The following is a 15,754-nucleotide window of genomic DNA, read 5'->3' on the forward strand; positions in this document are numbered from 1 at the left end:
TGTCTGTTCTTTGTGACGTTGGTGTTTTTCACGGCTTGAGTTTTTCACGAGTTGGACTCCAGTGAAAGGAAGTCTTAATGCTTCAGAATAACGAGACATTTTAGACAATTACATGCTCTCAACTTTGTGGACACAGTTTGGGGACGGCTCCTTCCTGTTCCAACATGGCTGCTCACCAGTGCACAAAGCAAGGTCCATAAAGACATGGATGAGCGAGTTCGGTGTGGAAGAACTTGACCCGACAGAACACCTTTGGGATAAATTAAAGCGGAGACTGGAATTTTGATCCAGCTTTTCTCTGCAATATTTTATTCAAGTTTTCTGAAACTCATTAGTGCAGAGCTCACAATCCTCCTGTTTTAGTCACGGGCCAAGCTTCAGCTGTTAGACGGATGGCCTCACATTTCACCTCCCAGAACGTCAGCAGAAAGGCCCAAACCATCAGCCCACCACCACCATGCTCAGTCGTGCACAGATGCAGGACCGGCTGCAGCGTTGAGTGGAAAAAAAAACCCTCCCTGTAACACACCCAGAGCTCAGTGTTTGGTTTAAAACAAAGAGTTTTAAAAGCTCTGCTTTCGATTTCACCAGAAAGTTTACAGTGAACACGATGGAGCAATGGTGCGTTCAGGTTACCAAGAAGTAATCGTAATTATCAATTTTTATATATTAAGCGCAAGTGATATTTTTTGAAGGGTTGTTTTATTATTACAGCCGAAGATGTGAAGGAATATGTTCGCGATATGTTTATTAATAATATACCTAAGTCCCAAAATTAGGGGAACACGATCCAATCTATAAAGTAATTATTTCTTAACGCGACTGAACCCAAATTCAGGAGATGTTTCGCTTTATTTTGAACACTTTGTATTTACACTGAGCCAGCAAACGATCTTACAGCATCGTGGGTTGAACGAAGATGAGAACACTCAGGAATAGTTCCTGTTTTTTTTTCTTTCCTGCGATTGTTCTATTTCCTACGCGACCTTTAACGCAGCACCTTCCGCATCAGAGGAGCAGCAGCGGGGGGAGGCAGTTCCGAGGACGGCCGTTTTCACGGAGTTTAAATTGTTATTTTTTTAATTATTCAACCTTTTAAAGAAGCCCACGGAACATCTCAGAGGAAGGCAGTTGAGAGCCGCTCTTTTATCGCAGGTAATAATGAACTTTTAGCTGCTAGCTTTCAACTTCAGCGTCTTCCTCCTGTTAGATGACGTCACGTTTGCAACTAAAGTGACATTTTTTGGGAAAAAATACAAAAAAAAATTACTCGACGTATTAAAAACATGAAAAGTCGATATTATTTTGACCGCGAAGGATTGTTAAGATTGGAGTATCTCAGTTAGGTTTGTGTGTGTGTTTTTATTTATATATTTTTTGTGGTTGAAAGTGAAACAAAAATAAATGCTCTGGTCTCGGTGAAAGTCGAGTAAATTTAAACATTTCGGTAAAACGCGTTAAAAAGCAGATGTTTTTTGTTTCTTGGCAGGGATATTTTAGTAATATTGTTTTAAAGTCTTTAAAGACTCCTCGTCGACGTTCAACCTCCACCGGAAGTGGGCTTTGTCACGTGACTCCGCCGACGTCCTCCCAGCAGCCATAATCGGATCTGTGCCGTTTTGTGCTCCGTGTCCGCCGTGTTTGTGTTTGTTTGTTTGATGGTTTCTCCCTCACGCTGTGTGTGTGTCGCCGCAGCATTCCTCCGCTCCTGACGGACTCTCCTCCACGATGAGCGCCGAGAAGGCCGACTGCTCCCCGCTGGAGGTGGGAGCCTCCCGGCCGCCCGCCTTCGACCATCCCGCCTTCCCTGTGACGTTCGGCCCGCAGGTGCCCGGGGGCCCCGCCGCCCCCGGACCTCTGCCTTTCCCCCCGCCGGCGGCCTTCGACCCGGCTGGCCCCGGAGCTTACGGAGTGGCCCCGAAGCCCCCAGGAGGAGCAGGAGGAGGAGGAGGAGGATATGTCAACCCAAACTACCCTGGAAACTCTGCTCCTCCATACTCCCCTCCGGCCCCTGGCTTCGTTGACAGCTACAGTGGTGAGCAGCGTGTGTTCCTCACAGTGTTTGAGCTGTTTTAATGCTGTGTGTGTGTGTGTGTGTCATCTCTGCATAAATACAGATGACAATAAACAGCATCCAGTCCTCCGCTTCACACACATATCTTCATCACGAACAGGAGAAAGAGGGAAAACTGCATCGACCCAGCTCTGTTAGGGGTCCAATAAAAAGAGAGTTAAAATGGTATGGAAGGGGTTAAAACAGGGGTGTTAAACTCCGACAGACAAGGGGCCCCGAAGTTAAAGACTTGGTCCTAGCCAGGGGCCGATCTTGATCAGAGATTACTGAAACATACATAAATTAAGCCTGGTTTTAGATGTATTGTGTCAAATCGTTCATGTAGAAATATCAAATATCTTCTCCCAGCTACATATTATATAGATTTCAGAGCAGGGGTCTCCAATCCTGGTCCTCGAGGGCCACTATCCTGCATGTTTTTCTTGTTTCCCTGCTCCAACACACCCGATTCAGTGGTTAAATCACCTCTTCATGTTCTGCAGAAGCCTGTTAATCACCCATTGATTCAAATCAGGTGTGTCGGAGCAGAGAAACAAGTAAAACATGCAGGATGGTGGCCCTCGAGGACCAGGGTTGGAGACCACTGTTTTAGAGCAAACATGCTTTAATAACAAAGACTAACAGATCAAACTTAAAGACATTGGCTTATTGACATTGGCTTCAAAGTAACAGGAAGAGTTCACTAAACAAAATGAGAAGCAACAAAGACTCGATCTGTCCCAAACTGGAGGAGCCAGATCTAATAATATTTAAAGGGGCCAGATAAAATGTTACCAAGGGCCGGATCTGGCCCACGGGCCTTGATTTTTGACACACACGAGTTAAAAAGTTTATTATAAGGAACTTCGGAAAACTCATGACAGGAAGTGCAACTCAAACCAGTAAACAATCAAAACCGACCAAATGTTTCCCAGAAAAGAGAAAAGTGGGGTCGGGTGTATCTGCTGAAAACAAAACGAGCATCGAATCTTTCTAAGCTAAACCAACTACAACCAAAAGAAAACACACGGGGGAGAAGCACCACCCAATCTACGACTCACTACAGGTTACAAACAGCAGAGTCGTTTAACTCGACCTCACAGGCTGACGTCAACAAGACGAGGTGGAAATATTAGACAATGGCTGACGGAGATGGAGCTGGTTGGTGTGAAAGTAGAGAAGGTTAAAAAAAAGAAAAGTAGAGTAACTCTTAGTTGAAACTGAGCTACTAGTCCTAACAAACTGGATAAAAACCTCCATGAATCACTTTATTTTTTTAGGCGCTCAGAGGCACCAAAATGCAAACACTTAAAGTTTTTGATTTATACGTATTTAGTGCTCCTCCTGCACTTTAAAACATATTTGTAATTAACTTTTTTTGTGGCAGCTGTAGCAATCCCCCCCCCCTCCTCAGAGGGAGTCCCGACGTCTGAAATGTTCAGAAATAAAATGACAGCTTGGTCTCAGTTTAAAGTAATTTATTTCAGAAATAAAAAGGGCTAACATTCGCTGTCTGACAGTCAAATAACTCTAAATGGGAGAAATTTAGATATTTACTCACTAATTGTGTCTGACCTGCAGTTAATATTGAAGACTTTAAAGAGAAGCTTTGGACAGGAAGTTCAGTTTACGTATAAATGACTTTAAGGGGAATCTGAAATCATAAATGCATGATTACCCCAACTTCCCCAGCCTGCTGTTGGTCCCTCTGTGGGGTGGAGCAACAATACGTCGGTGGTGTAACTCCATCGGTTTGTCTCCTCAGGTGATGTTTTCCACAGCGAGGAGGCTCCTCCGCCCTTTCACGACAACGAAGACTTTGACTTTGGATTGGACAACAAGAGCATAAGAAGAGCGTTCATACGGAAGGTGAGAACAAAACGAGTACGACTGAAAGTGCAGGAAGAGTCCGGTGTTGCCACACGATGGAAGATTTTTTTTTTTTTTTTTTTAAACACTTTTAGAGTCCGTTGCGTTGCTATTTTCAGTTAAATAACATTTACCCTAACTCGGTTTAGGAGCAGAAAGATGATTTGATTCAGGGTTGGAGAACATCAGAAGATGCTTAATGTAGAAAAATAGTGCCTGGGTTATCACTATGAGAAATAAAGCTAGTCTTCTAAGCACCTATATGAGTTCCTTTGGTCATATTTAGACTTCCAGGATGACTCATGTTTGTTTGTGAGTATAGTTATATTTCCTGCCTCCTGTAAACGATCATCAGACACTTTGATCCAACTTGACTAATGACTAACAGATAAATGCGTCTGCTGCCTGATGCTCCTCCAGGTGTACTTGGTCCTGACTGCTCAGCTGTTGGTGACCTTTGGCTTTGTGGCCATTTTCACCTTCGTGGACGAAGTCAAGGTGTACGTCAGCAGGAACCTCTGGACCTACCTCCTGTCCTACGGCGTGTTCCTCGTGTCAATCTGCGTGATCAGCTGCTGCGGAAACGTTCGCCGCAGACACCCCTGGAACCTGGTGGCTCTGGTAAGACGGCGCCGTTTCCTATTAAGGAAAGAGAAGGGGGAGGGGGGGGTTTCACAACAGGAAACTCAGTTGTTTCATGTGTCACTAAAGAGCTCCGTACAGCCCCGGGTTGTGGAGGTTTGTGGTAAAATGAAGGTTTGCTCACCAGACCCGACTTACCGACCTCCTCCATCTTGTTTCAGTCCATCCTGACGCTCAGCATGTCCTACATGGTGGGCGTGATCGCCAGCTTCCACGACACGGAGTCGGTGATCATGGCGGTGGGCATCACGGCAGTCGTGTGCTTCACCGTGGTAGTCTTCTCCATGCAGGTTCGTACGTCGCGGTGTACAGCCGATGGCCGTGGCGCGGACGCAGCGTTAACGCTCCTCTCTCCTCTCCGCCGCAGACCAAATACGACTTCACCTCTTGTTACGGCGTGCTCTTCGTTTGCCTGATTGTCCTGATCGTCTTCAGCATCCTGTGCATCATCTTCCAGAACATCGTTCTGCAGATCGTGTACGCGGGGCTGGGAGCGTTACTCTTCACCGGCGTGAGTATTTATATGAGCGGTTTGTTGTAGTATTTGTACAAAACGGTTGCAGGTAATTTACCTCTTAGCATCAGTTTCATATTGATCTGTAAATAAAACTCCTGTTTAATAAAAAAAGAAGTGAAATTGTAATTTTGATCAGGATAAAAAGGGCAGTGACAGTCAGAGTCTGTCTCCCATGCAGTTTTCAACACAGTGGAAGAGTTTGAAAAGTTAAAAATATTCAAATATATAGAAGAGATCAGGCCTCTCGTTGAGGGCAAAGAACATGTCAGAATCAGAGGATTAAGAAGGGCTTGGTGAGCTCCCGACATAATGTCTCTGAAAGCTGTAAAATCGCTCCAAGGTTTTAGACCCAACCTCGCCCACGCAGCGAAAGCGTTATCCATCAAGGATGGAGGAAAAATTCATTTATTTTTTTGTCTCTGGATCCCTTGGCTTGGTTTCTGTGGCCACAGGTTTCAACGTCCGTCATGTGAAGCAGCGAATCTTCTCGTTTTACTTTGTCTAAACGGTTGATCTGCTCGATGAAATGTGCAACATATTGGGTGAACAGCTTTTATTTCAGAAACCTGATGCTGCAGTACTAATATTATCAGTCTTCAACATTAACAACGTAATCGTCTTACTCAGTATATTGCAACAAATGATGAGGATGACTGGGTGGAAAATTGATCTTTTTATCTTGCGACTGACTCCGTTTTAGGCGTCTGTTTTAGTGAAACTGACTGAAAACAATGAATGTCCCTGCAGTTCCTGGCCGTGGACACGCAGCTGCTGCTCGGCAACAAGGAGCTGGCTCTGAGTCCGGAGGAGTACGTGTTCGCCGCTCTGAACCTCTACACGGACATCATCAACATCTTCCTCTACATCCTGGCTATCGTCGGGAGAGCGAGAGGCTGAGCGCCGAGCGGCCCGTCGCTTCTCCGCTCCGGCTCCTCAGAGTCATAAGTTTGGGTTTTTTTTGCTTCGCTGCGCTCGCCGCTCGGCCCGAGGCTGCTTCTGCTCCGTCTCATGTAAACACTTGTTTGTTTTTAAAATGACACCATAAGTAGCTGCTCTAATTCGTGATTATCTTTTTTTTAATTGATCCCTGAAGTTTGGTTTAACCTGCTGTGATGAGTCTGTATTTTGGTCAACAAAGTTGCATCTTTTACTGAACAAATACGTACAAAGATCTGAGAAAACGATACCAGCTTCTGGTACTTTTGCACCTTTCTTTCTCTCTTTTTATTTGTAATAATTTTGCTCCTGAGCCTTTCAGTTCAATAGGTCAGCTTTCTGTAACGTGCATGCTCGTTAACGGAAGTTTATTTTTAACGTTAAACACGTATGATTTGTCTGAGAAGCACCAGCTGCTGACCTCGTCCGGCTGGGAGAACTTTTCTGTAAATCAAACTGTAAAGTGGGCCTTGTTTTGTCAAATCATATGTATATATTATTATTATTAATATTATTATTATTTTGTTTCATTTAAAAAAAGCCAGTGGGAATGAGAAGGGCTAAATAACAAGCAGTGGATTAAAACCTAACAGCTGAGTCTTTGGAACATGAAGAAAACTTGTTTCACTGTTAAAACCTTTTTAAGAAGTGATTGAAAAGTGATCCTGGTGTTTCCTCCCTTTTTGTCAAAGTACTAGTTCAACTATTTCCACTTTGAGAACTCTTTGTCTTGTTTTTTTCCAAATCCTGACGTCTGTTCTTTGTATGAAGTTAAAAGAATAAATCAGATACATTCCATCGACACGACAGCGGGTTTCGTTTTGATTCGGTTTGTGGGTTCGGGTTGTGTGGTTTGTCAGCGGCGGTGTGTGTGTGTGTGGGGGGTCTCCTCTCGGCTGTGTCACCGGGAGCCTCAGGGATGGACCTGGAGGAGTCTGCTGCCGCCTTACAGGCCGAGAACCATCATCTCGCCCAGGAGAACGATCAGCTGAGGACCATGCTGGGTCTGCTCAGGGAGAACGTGGACCTGAAGGCCAGGATGCAGAGCCGCCACCTCGACGACACCCTGGGTGAGTCCACGCGTAATCATACCGACAGCCAAAACCTCTTTAATAAACCTAAACTTTATGTGTAACATGACAGCAGAAGGGACAAATAAACTGAGCCGGCCTGTTTCCTAGCAACCGTTCTCCCTGACTTCATGGTGATTAACAACAGAAAGTTAATTAGGACAGATACTCAGACCAGTGCTGGCAAATTAAAGCTTTTAAGCACCGATTTGAGACCTGACAAGAACTCGGTCACGTTTAAATCTGCAGTCCGTCGTCGCCTCTGTCTTTATTTATTTCAACTTTGAAACAAAATAAGATCTTAAGCGACATTATTTAAAAGCTGAGACCCCAGGAATACATGAAAACGTAAAAACTGAACATCCAGATTACAGTATTTGCACAGTTTTGGCCTCTTTTAGTTGTGTTTTTATATATTTATCTAGGTTTTATCAGTTGTACTTTCTTTATTCAGGGATTTATGTTCTTTTATTTATTACTGGAACATCTGCAGAAAGCTTTAAGTTTACTGTTGCTGCTTCGTCACCGTCCACAACAAGGCAGCTGTTTGTTTATTTTTTCCTTTGAAACACACAGACTCAATATATTTAAGTATTCTTATCTCGATTAACTAATTTTAAAAGTTATTACTTCAATCAGCAGCTGGTTGTACAGTACGTGTCAAGGTAAGATGGGGGTTGTGTGGAAATAGTCATTTTTATGCTTTCATTTTCAGAATGTTAATTCTTTATTAGTGGAAACTGACATATTACTGAATAATCACAAGAACTGTTTTTCGTTTTGTCGTTTGTTTGTTTTCCTGTCTGCTCAGCCCCCGGGACAAGACAATCGAACCTGTGGCAGCACACCTTCGACGAGCGGCAGTTCAGGAGGGACCTGCGTCGGAGCAAATCCAGGCCTGAGCCGCGGACGTCGTCTCCCGTCGACTTCAAGTCCTTCCTGCAGAGCTCGGCGCCCCGAGACGCTGACGAGACGGCGGAGCTTCGGGCCGACGCTCCCCTCTGTGTCGCAGGTGTCTCAGAAACAACCGTGCTGTTTTAACGCCATGATTTGTTGGCGAGATTACCTAAAAACTAATGAACGTATTCTGATGACTGTTTCAGGAAACGATGGTGGTTGTCGTAGGAAACAAGTGATTAAATTTCGGTAAACCTCGTGCTCTAACTCTGCAACCGTGTGACGTGGAAATGTCAAACCGCACAGCCGGACGCCACATGGGCCAGGGGTGATCCCTACTGATTTAAAAGTCACTGGGCCCCTTTGTTTGAACCCTGTTTGGGTTTGTTTTTGAGTTACGCCTTTTTGAAAAATCTCACAATCTAAAGGCAGAGATGGAAGCTCAGAATGAGCAGCCACTGTAGCGATGTGAGGATGTATTTATTTATTTATTATTTTAGTTCAGATCCGTCCCGTTGACAGCCTGCCGGCCATGAATCCTGCCTCTCTAAAAGCTGGACTGTTTGGTTAGTTTTGCCTACACAGAGGATGGCGTGTTTTCAGCAGCATCAGCTTCTGTGGCGATCCGGACCACACTATGTACGGCGCACGTTTTAGGAGATCCTCAGGTATCAGGAATAACAGGAAAAACTTTATTTCCAATACCTGAGGATGTCCTAAAACGTGCGTCGTACCCATAGTCTTGGTGGAGATCTGCGCTCTCTGAGTGCTTCTAGTTCTTTGTTTGTTTTGTATAAATTTCAATAATTTCTTTGCAGCTCAACCAAGACTGCTCGGAGAGATCGTCTATCAGCTGGACAGGAGGATCCTGTCCCATGTCTTCCAGGCTCACAAGCGGCTCTACGGATTTACTCTGCTCAATATACCAGAGAAGATTATAGAGGTGATGACTCTTTTATCGATCGTTTGTCCGTGGAGACCTCTACCTGCCTGAGAGGGTTCCTAAGTACGAGAAGATTTTACTTAAAAGAACCTAGAAGGAAGTGAAGACTCTCTCCTCCCGTGTTGCAGGTGAGCACTCACCCTTTGACGGGGAAGGTGGACGAGGGCTACCAGCTCCACCTCACCCAGAGGTACACAGACCTTATGGACAAACTGAGCCAGCTTGGCTACAAAGCAGCACTTCACCCTCCGTTCTGTGAGTTCGTCGTCAACGCCTACGGCATCCTGAGGGAGAGGCCGAGCCAAAACTGCGCCGAGGCCGAATACAACAACCCGGACTTTCTGAGGAGGCTGATCGCGACCGCCGCGCCGAAGAGACTTCAGAAGGACCTGTCTCTGGTCCTGGCTTGTCTCTGCTCCATGGCAGCGCAGGACAGGAGGCCTCTCCTTCTCTGGTAGTCGTCAGTGCGTCCGAAACGCACAGCAAACCTGAACAGAACCGGCCATGAAGTGAAGATCGGCTGCAAAAAAATAAAACATGCAACGGATCCACTGCAAGTGTCTTATTTTAGCAAAACTGAACATCCAGTTTTATTTAAACAACAGCAGCATGAAACCTTGAGGATTTCCTACGCTGTTTAAGACGTAAACGAAAGGTGACATTTTCTGAAAGACATTTAAATTCTGTGGAAGTCTTTTAAATACTTCAAAATATATTTGGAATACATGACCACTGTTAAAGTAATGAAATTGCATGCATTCATATTAGAAATGAAATTAGTCCAGGATAAGAAAAATAAAGTTTAGAAATGCTGAATATTTTTTAAGGCAGATTAAGGAATTTCTCAGTACTATAAGATCCTTATCATCCCTGTTTAATCATTTACCCTCAGTGTGAAGATAAAGTTGTCACAATAGTAAATTCATTCATTTGGCAACAGCAAATCCCACAAATTCTCAGTAACAGTGTTTTTAATAAACGCAAAAAGATAAAAATGACACTTCCTGATACTTTTGACTGTTTCCCAATATTAGCTTTAGCCACACTAGCTATATGGTGTTTAGCGTCATTTAAAGAAAACTTTACAGTCAAGCAGGTGTTTTTTTATTACAAAGAAGTTAATAATTACTTTGAATCACTTGTTAAACATTAACCGTGTCGCCAAAGCCAAAGAGTACAAGCAGTACTGGCTTAAAACACCGAAAACTGAATCGTTGTCAAATACAGAAAGCTAATATATATTTATATCTGAAGTTAGCTAGTTTTTGCCAGTTGGTGGCGTCAGGTGAGGTCACGTGTCAAAACCGAGCCCCTCACCATGGCAACCGCGGACGGGGCGTGGCCTAATAATGCCACGATTAGCATACTAGCAGCCCGGGCAGGGAAGAAAAAGGAGATCACGTTTCAAACGAACAACTTTTTTGTTCCTCTGGTTGTCTTTTGTTTGTTTGTTTTTTTTTTCAGTCTGAAGCCTGTTGGTTTACAGTGGGCTTTATGGCAATTCAGTTTGTGATATAATAAGTATTTGAACAAGTTTGTTTGTTTCCGGCTCATTAACGGACTGTTTTCGTGCTAAGGTAGGAGTCATGTTTTAAGCTAGCCGACAGGTAGGCGACTGCCATGAGCTGTAACTAATACTTTATAAAACATGTACTATACAGGTGTAGTAATTCACTGACACGACATTATAATAACAGAAAAGTAAAGTAAGTGTTTGTGAATGGTTATTAAGTCAAATTGTTAGCTTACCTGCGCAGTTATAACCTGTATCCCACCTGTTTGTAATATTAAGCTCCCAGAAAATGTACTACTATTGTACTACTAACTACTATTTCAGTAAGGATTATGAAGCAGGGACTCTGCTGTGGTCTGAAACCTGAAATTCACTTTAACTGAGGGAGAGATCTGTAGAAATACACAATAAAGGAAATAAAACCCAGTAAACCTGCTGTTATTTGACAGGAGACAGTATTACAAGTCTACTCCTTGAAAGTTAATAATTGCACTCCGCCTTTTGAACGTGTTATGACTGAGATACGCACTAAATGTTAAATAAAAACACTGCAGAGCAACTTCTGCCTCACCGAACAGTGGTAGTCTGTGTCTATAACATGTGAAAGGTGTGGTTTAAGATGATAACAGCTGTATTGCTCCACCTTTCCTCTGTCTGTCTCTTTTATTGAAGGTAAAACCTGCTCCTGCAGTGAGTCACGGCCCTGTCTTGCTCCCACAGCGTGTGCAGGCATGAAATCGGCAGGCTGGGTGTTCTTCATAAGCCACGCTGCAAATGTAAACACTGATTGTGTCGTAAAGGAAAAGCAGAGCCCGCTTTTCTGGGAAGAACACAAATGAGGAGACACGAGAAGACTTTTAGGTGCTTTCTGTCGTGTCATAGAAGAAAGGGCACATCGTAACAGGCTGCTCTCCCGTTTTAGTGTCCGCTGGAGCTCCGGAAGACAGAGGCTGCCCTCGGGAATGAGGCCAAACTAGACGCCCAGATCGTTTTCATCCTGTTCGTTTAGAAGCGGCGGAGAGGCATGACCCTACGAGAATCTTCCTTTCCTAATACGTTTGTTAAAGGTATCCATGCTGTGGGATGGGTTCTCATCTTTCCTTGTTTCTGGTACCTGGATCGCCTCATTGCCGTGTGCAAATCCACCACGCTGGAGCAAACTCGTCGAAAGGAGCAGAAGTGCTACCTCCGCCTGCTCGAGGTCTTCTTCGGCTCCATCTTCTTCTTCAGCTTCTTCGTCCTCACGGCCCCCCTGGCGCTCCTGGGCTTGCTGCTCTGGGCGCCGGTTCAGGCCTGCCGCAGGCCGTTCAGCTACCACAGGGAGGCGCCACTGTCTCTGGAGAGTGAGTCCCGTGGGGTCTTCGAGACAGGAGGACAGGCATCGTTTACCTTTGCCACTGCCAACCTGTGTTTCCTGCCGGATGGCCTGGCTCGCTTTAACAACCTCAGCCACACCCTGGACCGGGCGTCCTCCGTCGGCCGGCTCGTCGTGAAGAGCCAGGAAGGTCGCGAAGGCGCCCCCCAGGATTCGCTCCGTCAGAACCCGCCGCGTAGGAGCGAGGGACCGTGGGAGGTGGAGACACTTTTCCCGGCCTCCCTGGACGTACTGTGCCTCGTGGAGGTGTTTGACAAGAGAGCGGCCCAGAAGCTCACCGATACGCTGAAGCCAGTGTTCGGACACATCCTGTTTGACGTCGGCGTGTACGCCTGCCAGCCGCCCTGCCGATGTTCCTCCTTTAAGTTCTTCAACAGCGGCGTGTTCCTTGCCTCCAGGTTTCCTGTGATGGAGGCTCAGTACCGCTGGTTTCCCAACAGCAGAGGGGAAGACGCACTGGCTGCCAAGGGCCTTCTCTGTACGAAGGTGCCTGATTTAAAGTCTGATTATCGGTTCCAAAGCGTCACTGTTTAGACTTTTTACAATTGTATGCTAAAACAAGAACGTTTATCTGATATAGCATTTGAGATGGAGGAATGTACATGCATTCTTTGTTTTCTCTGTTTCTTTGTGGCATATATGTACTATTAGAATATACATACTAACTATTATCATTATTGTAGTGGGTCAGATTATGGCTGATGGATTTGTTAAGAAAAATGAAGGGGAAATAAAACGGAGTTCAGCTTTAAAGGGTGGCTACCACCATGTCTATAAACTGCTAGTACTGTAGTTGTCATAGCTGTCTTGCAGAAACCATAACACAAGTTAAATTCTTGTTTTCCTTTTTTTATTCTGAATACACTGTGAAAATGTATGTTTTTTGAAAATTCCCAGTTGTTGCTCGGACAGAGTCAGGCAGGGAAGAAAGTCGTCGGCTACTTCAACTGCACTCACCTCCACGCACCGGAGGGCAAGTTACCGCTTCCTGATTCGGTTCTCTCAGTTAATGCTGATGTTTTAGGTTTTTTTGCGTCTCACTGTGAGGAAAGATAAAGTGAAGCTGCTGAAAACCTTGTCTGTGTTGTCTTCAGGTGATGGGGAAATTCGCTGTGAGCAGCTGGACATGATCACCCAGTGGCTCGCTGATTTTCAGGCTGCCCACAAACAGCCGGAGGAGGAGGTGGTTTTCGACACGCTGTGTGGTGATTTCAACTTCGACAACTGCTCACCCGGTGCGTCTCCCTTTTATGAAATCAGACATTTTTGTTCAGCTTTTTGTGCGAGTTTGATCTTCGTTCTCTTAATTCACATTCAGCGCTGTGTTTTTAAACCTGCTCTGGGACATCTTTTAATGAATGCTGAATCAAAATGTCCTTTCAGATGACACCCTGGAACAACATCACGCTTTGTTTGAGGAGTACAGAGACCCCTGCAGGGCAGGACCTGGAAAAGAGAAGCCCTGGGTCATTGGTTGGTGCTGCTGAAATAAATAAAGAGTAAAACACCTGCGTGTCCCCAGCATGTGGTAAAGTAGCAGCTTTACGAGGTATTACTGTGATTCTCTCTGAAAGGTACTCTGCTGGAGCAGCCCACGCTGTATGAAGACGACGTGAAAACCCCAGACAGCCTGAAAAGGTATTTTTTTCTCTCTGTTCGGTTATGGTCACCGCAGCGACGCTGACACGAGGAGAGAGGGGGGCCGGGTTTAACGCTTTCTCTTCCGTTTTTCCTTCCATCTGTGCAGGACGCTGGAAACAGAGGAGCTGAGGAAGAAGTACATCTCCCCTCCGGTTGCCGCTGAGGGCTTTCCGTTGGTGTACCCAGAGGACGACCAGCCGTGGGTGGGACGGCGTATCGACTACATCCTTTACCGGGACAGCTCCATCTCGAAGCCGTACAAAACGGTGAGTGCGACGCCGTCTTTTAACCTACGCCCGTTCGGCGCTCAGCTGCTCTCGACCTTTTGACTTATTTTTCTGTGTTTGAGTTTCCTGCTTGTGAACCTTGTGTTTAATTTGTTCCTTGTGTTTTCTTTAGAGTACGTTTTCGTCGTTGAGCCTGGTTTCATGGTTATTATTCCTGTGTTTCTGTGGTTGTGTGATTCTGTCTTGTCTCTCTGTGTTATCAGTTTTCTCTGATCACCTGCCCTCAGCTCAGTAGTTTTCCTGTCTGCCTGCCACGCCCATGTGACCTGTTCCTCACCTGTTCCTCACCCACAGTTCTTTAAAAGCTGTCTCTTATCACTCCCTGTCCACTGCTTCATTGCTTCAGTCATGTTCTGTCTGGTTCTCCTCACGTTATCTGTGTTCTGCCTTTTAGTAAGTTTCTGTCTGCTGCCACATCAGCCTTTTTATTTTTTATTTTTTGCGTATTATAATAAATTATTTTTAGTTCATTTCGCTACGACTTGACAGAGGATTCATAAAATCCAGCTGTAGATTTGTGGAACCGCTAACAGACTTCCCTGCTTCCCTGTTTCCATCCAGGAAGTCGAAGCGGTGACCTACGTCACGCAGCTGGCCGGCCTCACGGACCACATCCCCGTAGGTCTGAGACTGAACGTAACCGTGGACTCTAACCGTATCGATGTATGACAGCAACTTCAAACATGAAGCGCTAAAAGCACACAAACACACACTTTTACTCTGCGCAGGCAGAACCCTGCTTTGATTGAATACTTGAATTTTGTAATTTCAATCCTTACCTACAGACGGCTGGGTTTATGTGTCAGGTGGAGGGGTTCTTTTTTTAAAAAATAAAATTATTGGGAGTTTTATAATGCATATAGTTTTATAAATTAAGGGTTGTTTAGGTATTATTGCCTATATTTTAGGATTGTTTGCTCCCAGGAATCTTTCCTGAGACTTTAATGAAAATAATAATTTTATGTTGTGCATTTTATCTTCATTGTGCCTGATTATAAATGTCTCCGAAGCCAAACAATTAAAGATGTTTGTAGAAATCAAACAGCCATGAGATTTATTTATGTTTGATTATTAGTTGAACAGTAAGAATAAAATAGTTATATACATTTAGTCAGTATTTTGTTTAGATTTTCACTTTTTGATTACTTTAGGGTGCAGGAACTTTATTCTGTGTTTTTTTTCTGCTAATTCAGTGTGATTTTACAGAAGTCTAATAAATTCTATGGCTTCTTTTTTTTCTAACATCTTGATTTAAGAACTGACTGAATTAAAACGGGACATTTTACTGGTATGTTTCAGTATATTTTTGGTTTAATTTTTTTTTTTTTAAGTAAAATAAATCCTGATTGATTGAAAATGATTTAAAGAATCCAGAGCTTGATCTACACTGAGCTAAAATCTTTAATTGGAAGCACTCTGACCCATTATTATTGTGGCGTTTTAAGGGGACTGATGACATCATCAACACGTGACGCCATCGTCGATGTCATCACCATGTGTTGAATTCTGAGAGTGCAAACCTCCGCCTGGGCCACGGGCTCATTAAAACATTGTAGAGCCGGATGATGAGCCTGATCAGCACCAAAATGTAATCATTTGCTCCTTGTGACGACCTCAGCTTTTCCTGAAAATATCATAAAAATTCATTCTTTACTTTTTGACTAACTTGGTGAATAAACAAATGTTACTGAGAAGGTATTTCTCTTTGGCGGGGGTCAATATTGTTTTAGGGACAAAACATACACACAAAATAGATCCTCCTGAATACCAGTAGTTCAGGTTTGTCCTGTGTGGAGGACATTTGTGAACCTGAATATCTCCCACCTACTGCAAACTACTAAATTAACTCTTTTTACTATCTGCAGAGGACATTTAGGGCTTTTCAGTGATACAGAATGTGAAGGGGTGGGGCTTTATACCTTACAAAGTTTTGGAAATTTAAAATAAATTGTGATAGGACATTATGTTCTTTCATATAGTCATGAGGATAAACAAAATGCTAAATAAATAT

At 44.2% G+C, this 15,754-nt stretch overlaps 3 protein-coding genes across 5 annotated transcripts; all 3 read left to right on the plus strand.

Annotated features, from left to right (window-relative positions):
- Positions 1-986: 986 nt before the first annotated feature.
- grinab (glutamate receptor, ionotropic, N-methyl D-aspartate-associated protein 1b (glutamate binding)) lies at positions 987-6,819 on the plus strand. The gene is made up of 7 exons (XM_017426415.3): positions 987-1,155; positions 1,696-2,035; positions 3,819-3,922; positions 4,343-4,543; positions 4,726-4,854; positions 4,932-5,075; positions 5,829-6,819. The coding sequence occupies exons 2-7, from the start codon at positions 1,729-1,731 to the stop codon at positions 5,976-5,978; spliced, it is 1,035 nt and encodes a 344-aa protein (XP_017281904.1). The 5' UTR covers positions 987-1,155; positions 1,696-1,728; the 3' UTR covers positions 5,979-6,819.
- Positions 6,820-6,853: 34 nt separating this feature from the next.
- LOC112450844 (speriolin-like protein) lies at positions 6,854-9,474 on the plus strand. 2 transcript variants are annotated; one of them, XM_037980492.1, is made up of 5 exons: positions 6,854-7,087; positions 7,899-8,099; positions 8,191-8,233; positions 8,803-8,927; positions 9,056-9,319. In XM_037980492.1, exons 1-5 carry the CDS (start codon positions 6,937-6,939, stop codon positions 9,184-9,186), a joined length of 651 nt encoding a protein of 216 aa, XP_037836420.1. In that variant the 5' UTR covers positions 6,854-6,936; the 3' UTR covers positions 9,187-9,319. The 2 variants fall into 2 exon arrangements, with proteins under 2 accessions (XP_037836420.1, XP_024863846.1); XM_025008078.2 differs by lacking the exon at positions 8,191-8,233 and having other exon boundaries at positions 9,056-9,474.
- An 818-nt stretch (positions 9,475-10,292) lies between these two features.
- On the plus strand, positions 10,293-14,785 carry smpd5 (sphingomyelin phosphodiesterase 5). 2 transcript variants are annotated; one of them, XM_017426438.3, is made up of 8 exons: positions 10,293-10,504; positions 11,113-12,301; positions 12,713-12,788; positions 12,910-13,050; positions 13,199-13,288; positions 13,390-13,453; positions 13,563-13,722; positions 14,305-14,785. In XM_017426438.3, exons 2-8 carry the CDS (start codon positions 11,465-11,467, stop codon positions 14,410-14,412), a joined length of 1,476 nt encoding a protein of 491 aa, XP_017281927.1. In that variant the 5' UTR covers positions 10,293-10,504; positions 11,113-11,464; the 3' UTR covers positions 14,413-14,785. The 2 variants fall into 2 exon arrangements, with proteins under 2 accessions (XP_017281927.1, XP_037836293.1); XM_037980365.1 differs by lacking the exon at positions 10,293-10,504 and having other exon boundaries at positions 10,511-12,301.
- Positions 14,786-15,754: the final 969 nt, after the last annotated feature.

This window comes from Kryptolebias marmoratus, linkage group LG16 (genome assembly GCF_001649575.2).
Source record: "Kryptolebias marmoratus isolate JLee-2015 linkage group LG16, ASM164957v2, whole genome shotgun sequence".
In the NCBI taxonomy this organism is placed as follows: Eukaryota; Metazoa; Chordata; class Actinopteri; order Cyprinodontiformes; family Rivulidae; genus Kryptolebias; species Kryptolebias marmoratus.

Coding starts and splice junctions, on each gene's coding strand:
- grinab (XM_017426415.3), top strand. CDS start 1,729: ATGAGCGCCGAGAAGGCCGACTGCTCCCCGCTGGAGGTGGGAGCCTCC. Junction 2,036..3,818: donor CTTCGTTGACAGCTACAGTG/GTGAGCAGCGTG, acceptor TTGTCTCCTCAG/GTGATGTTTTCCACAGCGAG. Junction 3,923..4,342: donor GAAGAGCGTTCATACGGAAG/GTGAGAACAAAA, acceptor ATGCTCCTCCAG/GTGTACTTGGTCCTGACTGC.
- LOC112450844 (XM_025008078.2), top strand. CDS start 6,937: ATGGACCTGGAGGAGTCTGCTGCCGCCTTACAGGCCGAGAACCATCAT. Junction 7,088..7,898: donor CCACCTCGACGACACCCTGG/GTGAGTCCACGC, acceptor CTGTCTGCTCAG/CCCCCGGGACAAGACAATCG. Junction 8,928..9,055: donor TACCAGAGAAGATTATAGAG/GTGATGACTCTT, acceptor CCCGTGTTGCAG/GTGAGCACTCACCCTTTGAC.
- smpd5 (XM_017426438.3), top strand. CDS start 11,465: ATGACCCTACGAGAATCTTCCTTTCCTAATACGTTTGTTAAAGGTATC. Junction 12,302..12,712: donor AGGGCCTTCTCTGTACGAAG/GTGCCTGATTTA, acceptor GAAAATTCCCAG/TTGTTGCTCGGACAGAGTCA. Junction 13,454..13,562: donor ACCCCAGACAGCCTGAAAAG/GTATTTTTTTCT, acceptor CCATCTGTGCAG/GACGCTGGAAACAGAGGAGC.